The 20,608-nt window shown below is 48.2% G+C and overlaps 1 protein-coding gene across 1 annotated transcript; it reads right to left on the bottom strand.

The window, feature by feature from the left end:
• Window positions 1-1,971: 1,971 nt before the first annotated feature.
• On the bottom strand, window positions 1,972-18,880 carry LOC119180107 (uncharacterized). The gene is made up of 3 exons (XM_037431246.2): window positions 18,783-18,880; window positions 12,136-12,604; window positions 1,972-2,143 (listed from the first exon to the last, which is right to left on the bottom strand). The coding sequence occupies exons 1-2, from the start codon at window positions 18,792-18,794 to the stop codon at window positions 12,164-12,166; spliced, it is 453 nt and encodes a 150-aa protein (XP_037287143.2). The 5' UTR covers window positions 18,795-18,880; the 3' UTR covers window positions 1,972-2,143; window positions 12,136-12,163.
• Window positions 18,881-20,608: the final 1,728 nt, after the last annotated feature.

A 20,608-nucleotide genomic window follows, 5' to 3' on the forward strand; every position in this document is an offset into this window, starting at 1 on the left:
GACGAAAGTATATGACTGGTCAAACATGATAATCCTGACACGTGTGTCATGTAAGAACATGACAACATACCACGCTCTCGCGGCCGTTTCGCTAGCTCCACATATACTAAGTTTGCAATAACGTGACGTGAATAGATGACGAAGGTAGACGACACTTCGAAACGTGATAATCATGACACGGCAGTCATGTACGGCATCATTTACCTCCGCCTCGTAACCTTAATTGTGCTGATTTCAAAGTGGCATATCCATATTTCTCAATCGTTCTTCGCATATCATCGATTGCCACTGTACGTATGATCTGCCAATTTTTTTGTACATAGTGTATATAAATTTTCCAAGTACGTCGACTTTAGAGGCCTCACAAAACGTGAGATTCGGCCATTGGCGCTAACAGTATACCGACAAAACGAGCCTTTTCACGCGATGACGTCAGCGTGTGACAATCATATAACGCCGCAAATAGCAAACGTTCGTGACACAATCATGACGTCAGAAATGTGTGCCGTGCATGATGACGTTCATCACACGGCGTCTTCGCTTGGCCAAAGTTGAGCTGATCCCGGAGGCTGTGTGAAACCCAAGTGACGAGCAGAAAGCTTTCGGTGCCTGCAATTGTATAGGATATCATACTTGAAATCGAGAAGAAGAAACGGACATGGGCCGGGCACGTATAGCACGTAGGCAGGATAACCGCTGGTCCTTAGGGGTAACTGAATGAATTCCCAGAGAAGGCAAACGCACGCATGGGAGACAGAAAGTTAGGTGGGCCGATGAGATTAAAAAGTTCGCCGGTATAACGTGGCAAAGGAAAGTACAGGACTGGGTTGATTGGCAGATCATGGGACAGGCCTTTGCACTGCAGTGGGCGTAGCCAGGTGGCTGCTGCTGTGGATGATATATACACGCACACATACAAACACACGCACGAACAAACATAGTTTTTTTTCTTCGCGTAGTATTGCTATATTCTTTCACCTTTGTATCCCCACTCCTGCTTACAACCTTTTTAAGGCTAGCTTTACTTTGCAAATAAATAAATAAACAAATAAATAAATAAATAAATAAATAAATAAATAAATAAATAAATAAATAAATAAATAAATAAATAATAATTGACCCCCCACCCGAAAAAAAATTATCACTACGCCCCTGGGAGCTTGTGCCTCATTTCGACTTTTAAAATTTTAGTTTCAGCTTATGCCTTCAGGCCGTTACAGAGGTGGGTTACTGTTGTTATACCATACAAAACCGTACTAAACAACATTTAAAAAACGATATGTACGACATGTCAAAATGGCATATTCACCAATACAATAGAACGAAATATAAAGCCGGTACAATGTAATACAATACAGCTGTGCAGTTGTTTGCATGCTTCTTCAGAACGTTCTTGGCTGCGGCGGCTGCATTTCCGATGGAGGCGGAAATGTTGTAGGCCCGTGTGCACAGATTTGGGTGCACGTTAAAGAACCCCAGGTGGTCCAGGTCCTCCACTACGGCGTCTCTCATAATCATGCGGTGGTTTTGGGACGTTAAACCCCACATATCAATCGATTCTTCACAACGTTAACGTAGCTCTATTTAAAATATAGCAAAATAATAGTGACTCATTGGGACCAAATCGTAACTCAATGCGGGCGCACAGGCCTTGCTGGCCCTTCGGAAATCAATCGAAAAAAAAAATAGATGTGCCAGATGGAAAGGCAATACAGTATGTCTTTCTACCTGAATAAGGCAAACTAGTATCTCTGCCGCATTTTGTTTAGTAGTTGCTAACAATTATATTACGTTATTTTTTTGCTATAACACGTACAATCGGGTTTTGATGCAACTAATCTGATTATGCCCTCTATAATGCCTCCCTCCCTCCCTCATATACACTATACTCCTGCTAAGGCCTGTGGCGGCTTTGTAAATAAACAAAGAGATGAACGAAAGCGATTTTAGGAATAAGAAAATGCTTTCTTTATTTACACATTGTACAGAGGGCATTCGCCTGCCCAAACGTGTAAATGGCGTTTCCTGAGGTATATAAAATGACTTGATTCTTTTCTTTTATTTTTGAATAATTTCTTCCTGTTCACTTGTGCGGAGATCACAGCGCCGCTGGCTAGGTGTCGTCTGTCCACCGTCTTGATGTCTGCATGTGAAAAAAAAAATAAAAACAAAAAATAAAACAACGCGCAACGTTGTCCTCGTAACGGTGATCGTGGAAAGTGCGAAACTTTCAAAATAAACGTGAAATTATCAAAAAAGAAATTACCACCCCGAGAACGTCGTACGGACGGTTTAATCATTGAATGGCTTCGTAAAAGGAGTTGATTGCCTTTAAAATCGACTGCCGCAGAATGAAAAAAAAGAGTTAAAAAATAAAATAAAAAGGAAAGAGAAACCTTTGGAATCCCGCAAGCACTAGCTGAGTTACAGGCAGAGATTCTTCATAACCTAATTTAGCGCAACCTTGAAGTCCCTCGAAACACTCATTCACGCACGGTTTCACACAACAATTTATGGTCCTTTGTGTATCAGAGGAGAATCAAGCCGTCTACCATGTGGATATGTGAAATAAGGGACGGCCTTAAGCTCTCCCACAGTAGAGTGACTATAGTACTCTAAATCGTTAAACACTTTTTCTTAACACACGCACCACACAGCGGTCTGAGCGTTGCATGCGGTGTGTTTCCGCATGTGCGATTGTGCGAATGTTTCGAGGTAGTTCCAAAGTTCTCTCTTGAAAAAAATTGGCCCGAATCTACGTGTTACACTGTTAACGTCGTCGGAAAACGATAGTCTTGCGTCTGGAGAGAGTGAACAAAACGTTTATTTGATGTTCTGTGCAAGAAAATCCGTGAATGGTATTCTGCAGGCGCTGCGTTAGAGTGCCTCGAGCGTGTAGCGTAGGCGAACGAGCGCATCGAGGCACGTTAGACACAAGTGCCATCTGGCAGTTATCTTCGGAAACGAAGGCGTGCAGCCCGCAAAGAAAGATGCGCGCCAGTCTCGGAGCTGATTAGGTGGAGAACGCAAAGCGACGGGCAGGTGCCACCACCGTGACGTCGTAGCAAACCGTTGGAAACACCTTTTTGAGCATCGTGTTGCACTGTCAGCGCAGCGCGAATAAACGCTACGTTCCTTAGGTTTACTTGTGTGTGCCTCTTCTAGTATAAACGCGGACATAGAGAACGTCTAAGCGTTGTTGTGGCGCCTCAGATATGCGCAATAATTGCTTTATAATTGACAATCGCACAACTATGAACGCTAAACATTGAACAATATTGGTGGGCGCTGCGGATGGGGTTGTGCCGTTTGAGGGATCGTTAGGGCGGACAAACAGACAAATGCACTGACATACAGACAGACCCAAATTTTTCCGTCGAAGGTCCCCAAGAAAGACTATCGTCTTTAAAAAAGAAAAAAAAGGAAGAGATTGAGTAGAAAGCCTGTCCTTTTTTGTCCCACAACAATAATCGCCATCAGTTATGTCTAGGCTTCCCTTCTTGCAAACTCGGCGCTGGCCACTTTCTTATCAAGAGAGCTCTGTCACGCTGATAACTCGCACGTCGTTCGTCACCTGAAAGTGCCTGGCGTGCAGCGATAATGTGAGGAAAGGAACGCGAAATAGATGAAGAGTGTTGTGAGACAAAAAGACACCCTTTTTTTACGCCATCTCTTTTTTTATTTGAGTGTTGCGTTAATTAATTACTAACAACATCACGAGTTACCAACTGGCCCGGCAAGTTTTAGTAAGTTACACAGGGATTCGCCAAGTAGTAGTAAACAACTTTATTAAGGCAGCTGACGGTTTCCTAAGTGGCGAGGGCTGTCAGGCCATGCCTGGTCGCCACCTCGTCAGCGCGTTTGATGGCCCGGAGCTGGGTGTCCAGGCTTGTGGTCGTGAGGATTCTCTCCCAGGCCTCACTTGAAGGTGACTGTCCTAGGAGGTTTGGTGGGGGAGGGTCCTTGCTGCATCCCCAGATGATGTGATCCAAGGTTGCGGTCTGGGTCTTGCAAAGGGTGCACGTAGATGTGAATAAGGCAGGGTATATGTGCCTGTATATGTACGGGGAAGGGAATGAGTTCGTTTGAAGCCGCCGCCAAGTGATTTGTTGAGCTTTGTTTAGTTCCGGGTGCGGGGGTGGTCTGGTTTGCCTTGATAGCTTGTAGTACTGTGTGATGTCGTGAAAGGTGATGAGTGCTTCAGTTGCTTCGATATCGTGGTCCGAAGTCTGGCCCACCGCTCGGCATACGAGTCCTCGAGCTTGTCTGTGGGCGGCTTCGTTGCCCGGGTTTCCTGCGTGCGCTGGGACCCAGATGAGTTGGATTAAACGAGGATCGTCATCGTCGGTGCTGCTGGCAGTAGTGTCGCCTGAGGCGTTGCGTGCCGCTCGGGGCAGAGGACGGAGGATGCGCGCCGTGGTTGGGGAAACAGTGCCCCGGGCAAATCGGATGATAGCAGATTTGGAGTCACTGATAATTGTTTCAAAACCGGCCATTGCGGCGAGTGCTATGGCAGCTTCTTCGGCCTCGGTTGGGTCTTGTGTGCGTATGGAGCCGGCGCACCTCGTGGTAGGCTCTATATCGACTGGGGTACGTTTCGACGAGACGTTGATTGCAAAGGCTTGTTTGGGGGTTGGGTAGCTTGCCGCGTCGACGTGAGCCACTTTTGTGTTCGTACCATAGGTATTGTGAAGGTTTCTGGCGCGGGCTGATCGTCTACCGTCATGAATGCCGGCCAGCATGTTTTTCGGCAGCGGCTGCACAATGAAGCGCTGTCTGAGGAGAGGCGGTAGCGAGATCAAGTCTTGTCCGCTTGGTGACGAGGGAATTCCGATTCGTTGAAGTATCCATCTTCCGGTTTTACTACCACGCAATCGTTCAATTTGTGCAGTTCGGTGAGCCTCGATAAGTTCATCTATTGTATTGTGAATTCCAAGGCTGAGGAGGTGCATGGTCGATGTGGTGCGGGAGAGGCCCAAAGCGATCTTGTGGACTGTGCGAATAAGTCTGTCTACTTTTTCTTTTTCAGCCTGGAGGAGTCGTAGGTACGGTAAGGCATAAGTTATTCTTGTGGTTACGAAGGCGTTTAACAGCTGGAGAAGTTCCTTTTCTTTCATGCCGTGTTTCCGCGCGGAGATTCTTCCTAACAGACGGGCAGTCTGAGTGACGGTGACCGCAAGCCTCTCTAGTGCGACGGTATTGCCCCTGCCGGCTTGTACGTGAAGGCCGAGTACCCGCATGTGCTGCACTATCGGTATTTCGGATCCGGCCATTCTGAGAGTGATGGTTGGTAGTGGCGGGTGTTTAACCTTACGGTAGTCAGGAGGACGAAGAAGGAGGAGTTCAGATTTCTCCACTGAGCATTCGAGACCTGCACACGCGACGTATCCGGCCACTGTGTCCACAGCACGTTGCAGTGCCTCCTCGATCTGTCCGTCGGAGCCAGTAGTGGTCCATACCGTCACGTCGTCCGCGTATAGGGTGTGTCGGATATTGGGTATGCAGTCTAGTAACTGTGGGAGTTGGCTCATTACAAGGTTGAAGAGGAAAGGTGAAAGAACAGCTCCCTGTGGCGTGCCTTTGTTGGATAGGGCAAGTCTCTTCGTGGCGTTGCTGTCAATCAGGGAAAGTTCCACAGTACGGCCTTGGAGGAAAGAGCACACGTAGTTGTAAATGCGTTCCCCAGGGTTTGTTGAAGCCAAGTGCTGGGCTATCGCTTCATGTGTTACGTTATCGAACGCCTTGCGTAGGTCTATGCCTAGCATTGCTCGCGTGCCCGCGCGTACGGGGTCTTTCAACAAATCGTGGTAGATTTGTACGAGGGCGTCTTGAGTAGATAAGTGGGCGCGAAAACCGAGCATGGTTGGGGGGAAAAGGTCTTGCTCTTCTGCAAGTGTTTCTAGCCGAGCCAAGACCACGTGCTCAAATAGTTTGCCAAGGCATGAAGTTAACGAGATGGGGCGAAGATTTGATAAGTCTGCCTTTTTTCCGGGCTTTGGTATAAACACTATTTTCGCGTGCTTCCATTCTTCTGGTATATTTCCGGCATGCCAGCAGTCATTGAAATATTCAGTAAGGGCAGTTACTGACCTTGCGTCTAGGTTGCGGATTGTTTTGTTCGAGACGCCGTCTGGACCTGGTGCCGAAGTTGTGCGAAGCTTTAGAATGGCTGCATACACTTCGGCTTCTGTGATGTCGGCATCAAGAGTTGGATTTGGTTTACCTTCATAGGGTGGTAACGGTGTCGCTGGTTGATGGGCTTGGTTGATGTATTTGTCCGCCAGTTCAATTAGTAGATCTTCGTCTGATCCGGGGTGTTGGTGGACAAGTCGCTTAAGTCTGTGCCGTGCGGCTGTTTTCGAGTCGTCGGGATCCAGTAAGTGGCGTAACAGGTGCCACGTCTTCTTGTTGCCTAGCTGTCCGTTGAGTCCGCTGCACAGCTGGCCCCATTGTTGGCGGGCGAGGTAGGTACTGTGTCGCTCAATTTCTTCAGAGAGGGCCTGTATGCGGCGACGCAATTTCTTATTGTAGCGCTGCTTCTGCCATCTGCGCAGCAGGCTGGCGTGTGCGTCCCACATGTGGAGAAGACGAGAGTCTGTGGCAGGCGTTTCCTCTGCTGCTTTACTTTCGCGCGTTGTGCGTCGCACGTGGTCGTTTAGGGAGGCTGTCCATTCCTTGAGGTTTGTTATGCGTTCTGGGGCTTCACTTTCACGGATGTCTCTAAATTTTGGCCACTCCGTGATTTGAGCGAGGGCGTTGTGTACTCTCTTGCCAGCGGACGTCTGTACCTGGATGGCAATGATGTAGTGGTCACTACCAGCGAGTTGACAGGTGTTCTCCCATCTGGCCTGCGCAATATTCTTGCAGTATGTGAGATCGGGTGACGTGTCCCTACACACGCTGTTTCCTATGCGGGTTGGTGACTGCTGCAGGTCATTTAGTAGAGTGAGCCGGAGGTCCTGACCGAGTTGCCATAGCTTCTTGCCTCGTTTGTTCGCCTGCAGGTAGCCCCAGTCAGGGTGCCTGGCGTTGAAATCGCCCAGTATAAGCAGTTGTGCGCCTCGAGAAAGCGATGTGGTTTTCTGGAAGAGCAGGTTGAAGTCGTCGGCGCGTGCCCGGGGTGCGCAATATACGTTGAGGATGAAGACTGATTGGTGCGAGCGTTTTCGCGGAAGAATTTCAACGACCGTGTGTGGAATGTCCGAGAATTCTAAGTCGTGTTGTTTCGCCGTGAGGCTCTTGTGGACGAGCGTGCCTGTACTTGGGGCTTCTTGGTTGTGCGAGTCGGTGAATTGTTGGAAAGCGATGTATCCAGGGAGTGAGACAGAAGCCATTGTTTCTTGTAGTGCGATGACGTCTGGAGGCGTTTGGCAATTGGGCAGTTGTGTTTCTTGTACGAGTAGCTGCAGGTGGGCTTTCTTTTTACGAAAGCCCCTGCAGTTCCACTGCCATATAGTCAAGTGGGTGCTGGCCATGATGCAGCAGCTGGAGCATTACTTGAGGCCGTCGTGGGTTCGCTGTGCTGGGTGGAAGAGTGAGAGGTCACTCGGTTGCGTGTGATAGCTGGTGCTCTGGCCATGCTTTGCTTGATTACTGCAAAACTGGTGTCTGTGGCAGTTCTGAGTGCTTCTAATCCGGCTACGGTGTTGTTTACGGTGGCTTCCATGTTTGAGAACCGTGTCTCTATGTTCGTTAGGCGTGAGTCTACGGTTGCGAAGGCTTCTGTTACGGCGGCACGAACGGCGTTGACGACCGTGGTTTGGACTGTCGTGCGGAGGGCTTCAGCAACGGATGCGTTGACCATTTCAATAATTCGCGCCGTCATGTCCTCTTCGGATTGCAGCGTTTCCGTGGAAGTCGTTGCTTTGCGTTTGGCTGCTGCGGGTGGTTGGGGCTGTTGAGTTGAATTATGCACGGACTGGCTGGCCTTTGCCAGTTTACTTTCTAGGGAGCGGTTCTGCGCAAGGAGCACTTCGATCTGAGCTTGTTGCGTCGCCATTTGGGATTTTAACGCATTGATTGTTTGCGTAAGTTCCTTGACGAGCGGGTCATGCGTTGAGGCGCACGGTTTCGATGGCTGCGGGGGAGATGATGGCAGCGGAGACGCTGCGCTTGGCGCCCATGCTACACTAGGGTTGCTTGGTGGTGGATATATCAGCATGTGGGATGCGACTTGATGATCGGGTTCTTGATTTGGACCTAGAGTGGGAGGCTGCTTGACCCTGGCGAGATCGTGACTTCGATCGGCTGTCGCGTTTCGTCGGCGTTTGTGATGTCCCGAAACTGGGGTAGTTACGCTCGTCGAAGGCAGGCGGGCTATCGTCATTTGAGGTTTGCTGCGTCGCTGGTGACTCGGTTTGTAGCGTCTTTCCTGCTTGTGCTGCGTTAAGTGGTTCAGACTTTTTGGCGAAGCGGTACTCGCATCTTGAGCTGTTCGTCATGTGTCCTCCTTGACAGACGATACAGCGTGCTTGGCATGTTGGTGGCGTTCCTTGCGGCGGTGGCTCGTGGTCTTCTCCGCAACGCGGGCAGCGTCGGCGCCTAGGATGAGGGCACACATCGGAGCGGTGCCCGGTCTTCCGGCAGTTGAAGCATGCGTCTACTTTGGGATGGAAAGGGTATACTCGAATGAGACCTCCACGGTGTAGAAGCCATCTAGGTAGGTGGTCCCCGAGCAGCGTTATAAGTAAATTCTTCGTTTTTCCCATGCGTCGGCCACCTACTATTTGGTAGTCAGGGTTGCTGTCTTGAAGGTCCTTCAGCGTCTCATCATCGGTGGGGAACGTGTGGGCGTAGAAAGAAATGCCTCGTATCGCGTCGTCTGGTGGCGGGGCGTACATGTGTAGCTCAATCTGCCGGTCTTCTCCGAGGAGGATTGATGTGATGCGTTGGTACGCGATTGCTCGGTCGGTGGTTGCCACACTAACGGTGAAAGTGTTATTCCTTGGGTGTATGCGTAGTTGATCACGCTTGGCTGGGTCCAGGTCACACAGAGATGCCGCTTTAAGCAGTGCTCTCTGCAAGTCTCCGGGTGATGTGCGCGTGAGGTCAATGGGTGTCTTGGGGCGTCCCACGATGTGGTACGTGTGCGACGGCAGTCTTGGCAAGGGATGGCGTTTCAGTTCCGGCGGCGGCCGGGGGGTTGGTGGAGTTTTGGGGGCTTTGCTTACTTGCGCGTCGTTCATTTGGGCTTGTTGCTTAAGTGCCTGGTGACGTTTCGCCTGGGCTCGGAAACCTTGAGGTGGTGTCCAGGAATCGTCTGACCATTCTTCGAGAGAGATTTCGACGCCGTCGACCTCGATTTCCATGTCGGCTAGTGTCCCAGCGGCCGCGACAGCGGCGTTCGGTGTAGCGTCGCTAGGCTTAGGCGTCCAGTGGCGGATCTTGCCGGCGTGGCGTGAAAAGATGAAAAGCTTACTTGAAAATTGTGACCAATATCTGTCGGAAAGTTGTATCCTCGGGACCGGTATGATTTGCAGAAACCATTCGTACAAGAAATCTTGAGCTATGGCACGTCTTCCTACTGAAACATCGGAAAACTCCGGAGCTCGGTGCAGACGCGTCCGATCGCGTCGATTCTCATGTTCGGCCAGGGATTCGCCAAGGAATGTGCTGAAGTCTACGCAGAGAGGGGAAAAAGGAGGAGGTGCGTGTCAAGGGGGAAAGAGAGAGAGAGAGAAAGAGAAACAACTTCATTTATCCCATCTTAAGAAAAGGGGGCTGCCAGAGGGCGAAGGATCCTACTCACGGTAGGCCTCTACCACCCCAGCCCACCTCAGGATAGCCTCCTGAAGGTGAGGGTTGTAGATGCGCAAGGCAGCCTCCCACAGCTCCTTACCACTTTTTCGTTTACGAAGGCTCGGGGGAGGGGAGTGATTTCGACATTGCCACATAATGTGGTTAAGGTCCGCTTTCCTTACCGTACAGAACTTGCAGTCTGAATTGGGGTAAAGTCCGGGATAATTTTTTGTGGCGTAGGGCAGGGGAGAGAAAGAAGTACGCCCGTTCGCTAGCGCGCGTTACGACTCCGAAATCGACAATTCGACTGAAAACCCGGCTAGACGCGGGATGAAACATGGTGGGAAGGAAGTACACACCGACCGCATAAACGTTTTAAAAGAAACGATGTTTCGACTTCCGTACCTTGTTTCCGATCATTTGGGAACATGGCTTCTTCACATTCAAGGATAGTGAACAAGGCTTCCTCACGGATGCCGAAATGTAGTTTTTCTTTAAGTTTTGTTTGGTCATTGACATTATTTCCGCCATCGCATTTTTGTGATGCTTGTTTTTTTCTGGACGTCCTTCATAACCAAATGAAGGGGAGTGGCCGGTCAGTGGATGAATTTATCCAATCATATCTGTAGTTTTTATACGTAGACGCTATAGTTGATACATGGATTTCAAGTAGCAGTTATTTATAATGAAAAGTTAAAAGCAAGAATTAAGTTAGGTACTGTTTTAGTCTCGCTGATGAATCGCTCATGGCGTCATGACTTTGGGAACTATTCTTTTTTATATCATCGAAAGCGCGCGTTTCTTTCAGTGTTATCGCGATGCACGTCGGGACCTCTCGTGGTGGACACGATAATTACGCAGCTGACGGTGCTCAAATCAGCCAATGGCAGCGGACTTTGGGTTCACGGCGTCATTTCTAGAGAGAAGAGCGAGAAATTTTCAGCGGACTATGAGAATTGGTTGTAACTCCCAGGCCGCGCGCTGCGCTATAGCTTTTCGCGCACGTCTTCTCAAGAGCCTTGACTAACAATAGGCAGGGCAGTGTTTGCTGACGTAATTTGTATGTGTGTAATGATTGCAGGGCCTAATCAAGAAGCGATGATCAAAAGTCAGCAGACCCAGTGTTTCTCACGAGCTTGGATCTAACCAAGACCCCCCCCCCCCCCATATGCCACTTTTACATGTGTGTGTATACAAGCACACATGCGCTCGTTGTGGTTGAATCCCTTCAAAAAATATCCCTGGATACGCCTTTGGTAAAGCAGCCGACCGACTTCATTTACCATCCATCAGTGCTGTCCTTGTCTCTGACATTCTAAGGCTAAAACATGGCTCATCGAAACAACTTCGACCGTCGGCGTCCCGCGTCGTTCGGTGTACTGTCATTGTCCCACATAGGAGGTACGTAGTTCAAGGTCCTACGAAAACTCGTCATAGGAGAGGTTGATTCATTGAAGAAACGAAAGAGACGCAAGCTCGTCTTGTTCGGAAGAATATAAACAAAATATGGTCGTTTCGGGGCCGCTACGTATCCCTTTTGTTCGAGTCTTCCAGCAAGTTACAGAAATACACTATGTAAATTCAGTATGTTACTACCGTACCGCTCCTCCTATCTCGCTTGTTGTGCATTTGCCGCTCCTAATTTTGGCAAAGGTTTACGTACGTCCCCAATAGAATTGCTTTTAGGGGCGAAGCTCTTTAGAGTGTGGGTCTGCCCTTCCCCCGATGGTGTATGTAGCCACCGGTGGCACATACCCAAAAGAGTGGTCCTTATAATGTCCACTGGATGGCGGCACTTGTGTATGATCAATACATGATGAAAAGATGTGAGATGGCTGTACTTGGAGTGTTCAATAGATAGACGGACGGACGGACATACAGATAGACGGATGGACCGATGGACACACAGATATACAGAGGGGCGGACGCACGGATGGATGGATGGGCAGATGGAAGAACGGACGTACGGATGGACGCGTGGAGGGACACACGAAAAAATGGATGCACCCATGGTCACATGAATGGACGGACGGAAGCAAGAACGAACGGGCGGAAAAAAGCACGGACGGAGTGACGAACGCTTCGCCCCGTCAATCATCATTCACTCCGTGGATATGCTGTGATTTTTTTCAGAAGTTAGCTTGGTGCTGTTGTGCCGCATTATTGCCTCTCGGCCTACGCGTGGTAAACGAGAAACCTGCCACTCTGGGGACGCGCTGTCACGTGGAACCGGAAGTAGCGAAAGAACAACGCGAGAGAAAGGAGGAGCAGCATGGTACAAACCGTACGTCCTTACCGTGTTAACGTATCTTGGTAAAAGGCTGGCGCAAGAAAGCGCTGCTACTGTCGGTGCGGTTTATCAAAGTTTCTCAATACTGACAATCAGGCGCTACATACCTTTAGTTCTCGCTCAGCTCCGTACGGCTTATCCCTTGTGGCCGTAGCCGCCGCCGTAACCGTAGCCTCCACCGTGGCCTCCGCCATTGCCCACCACCGTCACGGCCACCAGGGGTCCCACGACGTAGCCGCCTCCGAGACCACTGTGGGCGACCACAGCGCCACCGCCGCTGAGCTTGCTCACGTGGTGCACGGTCTTCACGAGAAAGGACGGTCCGGCCACAACCTTGCCGTACCCGCCATGGCCACCGTTCAGCAGGACCACGCTGCCGCCGAGGCCGACCCCGCTCAGGCCACCGCCATGTTTCCAGCCGCTGCCCCAGCCGCTGCCCCAGCCGTTGCCCCAGCCGTTGCCCCAGCCGTTGCCCCAGCCGTTGCCCCAGCCACCGTGACCGCCTCCCAAGCCATAGGCAACCAGCCCGCCGGCATAAGCAGCGGCCACGAGAGTGGAAAGAGTAGTGAGGACGACCTGTGTTATTATCAATTACAAGTCAATGGTCAGGCCCTCATCAAGCCGCTTAAAATCTAGTGATTGTCAATACACTTCCAAGTGATCACCAGTACGTCTTCAAGTGATTGCCAAGTCATTGTAAAGTCAGTGCCAAGTGATCGTTAACACGTTGTCAAGAGACCGCCCAGTCATGGTCAAAGCAGTGCCAAGTGATCGTAAATGAATTGTGAAATCATCCCCAATACAATGTCAAGTGATCGCCAAGTCACCGTGAAATATTCTTAAAACACTGTCAATTCATCAACACATTGTCAGCTGATTGTCAAGGACTCATCTAGTCTATCGTCAATTCACTACGCCCCGCCACGGTGGTCCAATGGTTATGGCACTCAACTGCTGAATCGAAGGTCGCGGCATCGAATCCCGGCACTGGCGGCTGAATTTTCGATGCAGGCGAAAATGGTTGAGGCCCGTCTACTCAGATTTAGGTGCACGTTAAAGAACCCCAAGTGGTCCATATTTCCAGAGCCATCCACCATGGTGTCCCTCATAATGATATCGTGGTTTTGGGACGTTAAACTCCTCATACCACCACCATCATCATCATCATCATCATCGTCATCAATACACTGTCAAGCCATTGAAAAGTCACCGCTTCACCGAATCATCGTCAAGTCAGTGACAAGTCATCGCAAATATATTATCAAGTCATCGTCAGTACTTAGTTCAGTGATTGCAAAGTCATCGTCAGGACATTATCAAATCACGGTCTAGTAATTGACAAGTCATTATCGAGCTGCATAAAAAGCTTGATGATGATTATGCTGGTTAATTCCCACGCTCTATGCTTGATAAGCACGTGCTCTCTGCTGATCAGTGGTTCTTGCACGTTAGTAATCTTCAAGAATTGAAACAGTTGTTAGTTAGCGCTCGTTTATCTGTTCTTTGTCCCTCCGTCTTTTGTGCGCGCTACCAAAATTTTTAAACGTGAATTCATGCCAATCCACCCAGCTATCAGTTTTACTGCAAAACCCTCACGGCGTATTGACTGTGCACGAACTTCAATGGAGGCTTCCAAGGTAGCTTCAACCGGAAGCCGCATTGACAATTTTATCATTTCTGGATAGGCAACGTGACAGCAACAGCACGAAATCTTGAAACAGGGACAGTTGTATCACCTCATTTGTCTCCTCTGTCTCAAAATGTTCAGATCTTGCTCTGACTGATAACGTGATTCATTTTCAATTTAGCTCGGGTGTTGCTCGAGTAGATTGAGGTCAATGACTATTTTGTGCCTAAAGAGGACATTCGTCTATCATTCGTGATAAATCCTTTTTTTTTCCTTGAAAGTTCCTTCAGATCCCAATCGTATACAATATAAGCGGTTGTTCCGAATGCTCCTTCGCAAGATCAGGTGAGTAACTCACCCGTGATCGCATTTATACAGTGGTTCGAAAACACTTTCTTCAAGGATGTTTGAATGTTCGAGTTCGAATAGAATAGTACCTAATCGAATAATACTATGCGAAGTTTCGAATACGTGGTATTCAAAGTTTCGAATAGTTCGACACTGTATCTAAAACGCGGCAAAGGCCGATGATGCAACTTGGTTAGGGGGGGTCAGCTTGGTTAACTAACACGAATGCTGACGTCGTTACAGCAGGTCTTTCGTTAAAACCTTCAACGATACACTGGTTCAAAAACGAGCGCATGTTAATTTTAAACCATGCTGCATCATTTCCGCTCGTAAAGCCTGCAGTAGCGAAGAAACCAGGCAGAGAGACTCATGATCTGCTAGCGTTAAGAATAATAAAAAAAGTATTGCATACCTAGCTCAGACCTCACAGGCCAGATGTTCAATAAATTACACTATCTCCTACTAAAGGAAACCAGGTGGGGTACAAAGCAGCGCTGGTGTTCACTATGTTTCCATTTGTGTATGTATCCGTGTATGTTTCATCTGTGTTTGGAGTTGTGTATACGTTGTGTACCGCTTATGTTAACCCCCCTCCCATTCGTGTGTATTACGGTGTGTATTGCGCAAAGTGAACACCCAGCGCTGCTAGGAGAGTGCAATGGAGCGAGCGAGTGCAGCATTACATACGAGCGCACAGCTGTGGCGGATAAATCCACGGGAGAGGAAAAACGTAGAGGAGGCAGCGCTCTGCCACCTCCTCGCGTGAGGAGAAAGGGGAGATCTGGCTCATGCGCAGTGCGGGAGCGGACGGTCACTGAGGGTCGGACACAGCTCCGAGGTAAAAGCTGCTTCTCATCTAATATATACTGCAGCGAGACCCTGGTTCCCAGAAAGGATGAGCCTTTGAAATACTGGAAAGAGCATTGAGTTACATAGTGCATAGTATCATGTGCTAATTGGCCTTTAAAGACACCCGTGGAGCTACTCTTTATCAATGTATTGCTAAAATTGCTTTGCGATGCCTCCACACTTGTTCTACTGAGCTGAGGGGCCCACAGTGAGCGCAATAACGTCACACCACGGCGACAAAAGAGAGCCTGATGACAGGTCATGTGGAACAGTTGTGTTTCTCTATGACAATTTGTAAACTTCAGGGCTCGATTTTTAATTAGACACAATATTAACGTTAATATTATTAATGCCAATAACTTTAAGTTTGTGGTCGATATTGTGCCGTGACAATTTGTAGCCTTTCAGTCACAGTCACATGTGCTCGAGGACATGAGCTGATATTATATTTTCGTTCTTTATCTCAACGTTCAGAAAAGTTTTGTGTACTCAACAATCGGCATTCGCTGCTACTACGCGATTCTATTTCAGAGGATATTTTACTCCTCCCGCGCTAGAAATTTTGTTGCCTGAACTTCCACGAACAGGTAGAAGGGAACTTTTATGCGTTCAGAAAAGGTGTTTAAGATTAAAGGTACGTGATTGGTACTTTACTATGGGAGAGCACAAATTAAGCCGCCCCTACTAAGTGGTTCTAAGGGAGAAAGGAAGAGAAAAGTGAGTTCCGTAACTGTCTGCTTCAGCGAGCGACACCTCAACACTAGCTCACAAGGGATGGGGATGAGGAGGGATTAAAAGGGTAGGAATAAAGGTGTAGAGAGAGAGAAAGAGGCGCGAGGTGGTAAGCCAGAGAGTGACGACATATCGAGAGGATAGGAAAGATGGAAACATGGCCACAGGAGCCCGAGGACGGGACACCACTTGCGAGAGCTCTTGCAGACGTCAGGAGGTGGTGTAGAGCAAGTCCAGTCGGTCATAGCTACACTGTCGTCGGAGGTCGGCGTCAGGAGGTGACGTAGGGCCAGCCCAGTCGGCCAGAGCTACGCTGACGTCGGAGATCACGAGGGCACAACCGGTCGGCACGGAATCCAGCGAGCGACAAGTCGCCCCGGCAACGTTCAAGCACACAGAAGCTCTCCATGTGTTTAGCAAAAGTGTTTAGCGATTTCGAGTACTTCGTAGTCAACTGTGGGCGGAGCAGTGAGCCAGCCCTAAACCATGTTGGACGTGTTCCAAGGTCCGTCTCATCTGTGTGTTTAGCAATAGTAGTTAACGACTTTGTGTACTAGGTACTCTAATATGAGAGATCATAAAGCCGTGTTTGTAGAAAAAGTTGTTAAAGGTGTCGTGAAACGGTCGCTTTACAACGACAATGCGACACCATCGGCAGCCACATGCGCTAACTATATCATCAGCCCGAGTGGACCTGCGTAGACGCTTTGCCTATCGAGGAACGCGGAACTATATATGGCATATCAAGCGTGCGGATGAGGCGCTCATCGGCGTCTGCCATACGCGATCCGCGTCCCACAAGAACGCTGCTTAATATGACGTCAGAGTTCAAGGTAGTGCCGATTTCGTATGGCAAAAAACGCCCATGGGTGTCCCGGTTTCACGCACTCGCAAGTACCGAAAAGTTCCGCGTTCCTCGATAGGCAAAGCATTACTGATGATGACGTCACCTAGTTAGTGCGTGTGGACGCCGGTGGCTTCGCATTTTCGCTTTAGAGCGAGCGTTTCATGACCACTTTAATGATTTAGAGTACGGTGTACTCTGCTGTGTGTTTAGAAAAAAGGGGGTAACGATTTAGAGTACTAGGTACTCTACTATGTGAGAGCTTAAAGCCGCCCCGTGCGAGGTACTATGTTCTTAACTTCCATGAAGACGAATCCTCGAAAGAACTCGAAAGCGATGTACTCTGCTGTGTGATTAGAAAAAGGGGGTAACGTTATTGAGTATTAGGTACTCTACTATGTGAGAGCTTAAAGCCGTCCCGTGCGAGGTACTATGTTCTTAACTCCCATGAAGACGAGTCCTCGAAAGAATTCGATAACGACGTACTCTGCTTTGTGTTTAGAAAAAGGGGGTAACGTTTTAGAGTACTAAGTACTCTACTATGGGAGAGCTTAAAGCCGTCCCGTGCGAGGTACTATGGGGGGGGGGGGGGGGGGGTAGAAAGAGGGGGTAACGATTTAGAGCACAAGGAACTCTACTATGGGAGAGGTTAAAGCCGTCCCGTGACACTCAAGTCATCTCGAAAGTGCTCGATAGCGACCGCCGCAGTAGTAAAGTTTGTTGACTTTACACTATACAGACACATATTTCTGTCGCAAGTTTTAGGCCCAAAGTTAGAGCGTCCTGATAGTCTTAGTAAAACATTCTGACATTTTTTGCTCGTCCAAGCGCAATGTCTTGAATGAAAACTTTAAGCCTTTAGTTTTTAATCTGCATAGTAATTATATTAGCTTCATAATTTAATTATGGATTGAACGTATACACCAGAGAGCACACCTGCCTTGCGCAGGTGAAGGCACGCACGCCGTGGTTTCGTAAAAGTAGATGACTTTTTTTTTCTATTGTCCGGCGAATTTTCTCCGTCCCCGTCATGCCTTGGATGTGTATATGTATATATAAATATTTTGGTTGTAGTCGACTATAGTTGTGCAAAGTCGCCTACAGTGTGAATCCTCGAAACTTTCTCTTAAAAAATTCTTCGTGATTTGATGGCTTGTTACAGCTTTTGAGGGCCAAGGCAAGTCTACTACAACGGAATCGCCCAATTAAAAAAAATACAACTACGAGTTCAGTAGAGCTCTGCGATAGTTACTTGGCTTTAAAGGACAGTGATGTTTACATCCACCCAAGCATATGCGTACGTGACTCGTTCAATTTTAACATGATATTTAATCATTGTTCATTACAATTGTCGCTCATGCTATAGATACTTAGAATTAATCAACAGGTCCACGTCAAACATTAATTGGCATGTAATCGTATGCCCACTTGCTACGGTCTCGAAGTGAAGCTGACGACAGGGTTGTAAATAAAAAGATAATATATTATTACACACCGATTGTTTGTTCTAAGGTCGTTTTGAAGCACTAATGTTGCCAGCCGCGAGCCCCTGCTAGTCGTGTGGTAATTTTTTTAAAAAATCACCTGCGTTTTCTGTCAAGCCACTGAGAAAATAGATGCCGTGTACAAGAATGTATACTCCACTAAAGTTGTTTGTAAACTATAGCCCAAATGAATGTGCTGCAGATATTTTTTTCTAGAAAAATACTAAGCTATAGCAGTTCTGTAAACTGATTTGAGTTTATTTACAGGGTATGCAATGCAGAATTGATTATCGCTTTCCTTTCGTGTGGTATCTGCATGTATTCCAGCGTGTTTGATTCTGAAAATACACTCAAACACGGGTTGTCTCGTTTCCAGTTTTTGACTTGACTTGTAACACCTGGCTTAAAGCTCAGTCTTGAAAACGTGCACTTGGAATATTTGTTCGGGCTTAGAAAAACCGTCCACCAAGTGATCATGCACGGTACGCTGCTTGCTTAAAATTTACGTTGACTGTACGCCTTCTTGTCGCGAATTATTTGCTTTCCAGTTTTAACTGTGTTCGTAACAAAGGCTGGAATCCATACTCCCTAAAGCGCACACTCTTTTCTGACGCCGTTGTCTGAGTTGTCGCACGCTTAGATACCGCTGCTACCGTGCGATCGCACATACATCACTGCTTGCCTAATTATGCTAAAAGGGCGCCTTTGTTGTTCGCGTTTAAATTTACGCTGTCTGTACTCTCCTTCGAGGACAATGTTCGTCACAGAGGACAGACGAATGACAGCAGCAAACACAGACGATGATGATGACAGTGCTGACGATGATAATGATGATTGCAAGATGGACGTTAACGTCGCAGCCTGACTCACCAAAGTGTTCATGATTCGGAAGGCTTGGAAGCGTCGATACGAAGACTTCTCCAAAGATGGCTTGAGAAGAGGATCAGTTGTGCGGTCTGGTGTGTATGTTTGCGGTCTAACGTGTAAAGCAAGGGAGCACGAACTTCTTATATATGTGTATCGAGCGAGAGTGACCGACCACACTCGTGACCCCCCCCCCCCCCCATCACATGATTCCCCCACCCATCGATTTCCTCCGTACGCTTTCATAAGCCGTACTCTCTCCCTTGCCCTAAGGCCGATACCACCACTACGATATTCCAATATGGAAGTGCACCCTCGTAGGTACAACCAACGACCGTAAAAAGAGAGAAAGTCGCGCTTTCGTGCGTCGTGAGTCCAGAAGGAGACGCTTTTCACGTACCAATGCCGTATCGTCCACTGCATCGAGATCACGTCCAATGAGGCGTCGCCAGTAGTCCTCGCAAAATGTCGACGCGTACCGCGCTCTTCCTGCAACCAGAACTCCAGGCGGACCCAGAAGTAAGAAACGCGTTCACGAACGTTGGCCACACGGGGGCGCCTCACGTCGACAGGAGGGAAATACCGTTTCGTGTATCTCTATGGATGCATTTCGAAAGCACAAACGTGCAACGTGAAATACAGAGATGTGCGATCAAGTGTTTTTTCACTTCTTTCCGCAAACGCACGCTGGAGGAAGAACGAAAAGAAAAAAAAATTAAACTTGTCACGTGTCTGTTCTAAATTTGACTTTCGTGAGCGGATAAGCTTCTTCGAGATAACAAGCGCACCGTATTGGAAGTGTGGGGCCAATGCCGTTCGGTGCATGTGCTGCGCTTAAAAAAACTCAGAAACGTGCAGCATTAACAAATTAAGGGAGGCTTCGGATGCAAAGCTACGCGCTTCTGTCGATCGTCTGCTACTGCGGACGCCGAGCAGACGACGCTTCTAAAATATGCACACTAAAGCACGAGCGAACGCATCGTCTGTGATGTGGAAGAGGTAATAGGGCATTTTAGCAATGGTGGTAATAGAACACCTGAAGTACGGAAACATCGTGCTGTCGTGGTTGGCATGCTGGTTTGTTTTTTTTTTTTTAAGAGACACTGAAGACGAAAGCAGTTTCCTCATACGTATTAAGTAAATTGCTCTGACGCAATTTCAAAATGTTCACGCTCGTGACAAGAACATATTTGGTGAGAGAGAAGACGCACGAATAGAAAATGCAGATGACCGTACGCCTCCTTGAAAATGCATGTACTAAACGTCGTGACGACGTAAACTTTTAGCCCCGCCGCGGTGGTCTAGTGGCTAAGGTACTCGTCTGCTGACCTGCAGGTCGCGGGATCGAATCCCGGCTGCGGCGGCTGCATTTCCGATGGAGGCACAAATCTTGTATGCCCGTGTGCTCAGATTTGGGTGCACGTTAAAGAACCCCAGGTGGTCAAAATTCCCGGAGCCCTCCACTGCGGCGTCTCTCGTAATCATATGCCGGTTTTGGCATATGATTACGTTGCCCCTGCCGACGTACATGTGGGCGAACCAAGGCACACTCTGTGTATAGGAAAATTTTGTTCAACCAATGTCGTTGAAATAGGAAAAAATACGATACAAAATCCGTGACATCACGGGTGGAAATTTTGGAGTGGAATTTAGAAATGGAACTTTCACCTTGATCATACCCTGTACTAATAAGCCTTATTAATAAGATAAAATTAGCTACCTTGGAGTTCTCAGAGTATAACCTATCAGTCAGAACCGATTTATTGTACAATTTTAATGCATCTTTAAAAACTTGTTATCTGCATGAGTTGCTCATTGCGTGTTCTGATGTG

The sequence above is a fragment of the Rhipicephalus microplus genome, chromosome 7, assembly GCF_043290135.1.
Source record: "Rhipicephalus microplus isolate Deutch F79 chromosome 7, USDA_Rmic, whole genome shotgun sequence".
NCBI lineage: Eukaryota > Metazoa > Arthropoda > Arachnida > Ixodida > Ixodidae > Rhipicephalus > Rhipicephalus microplus.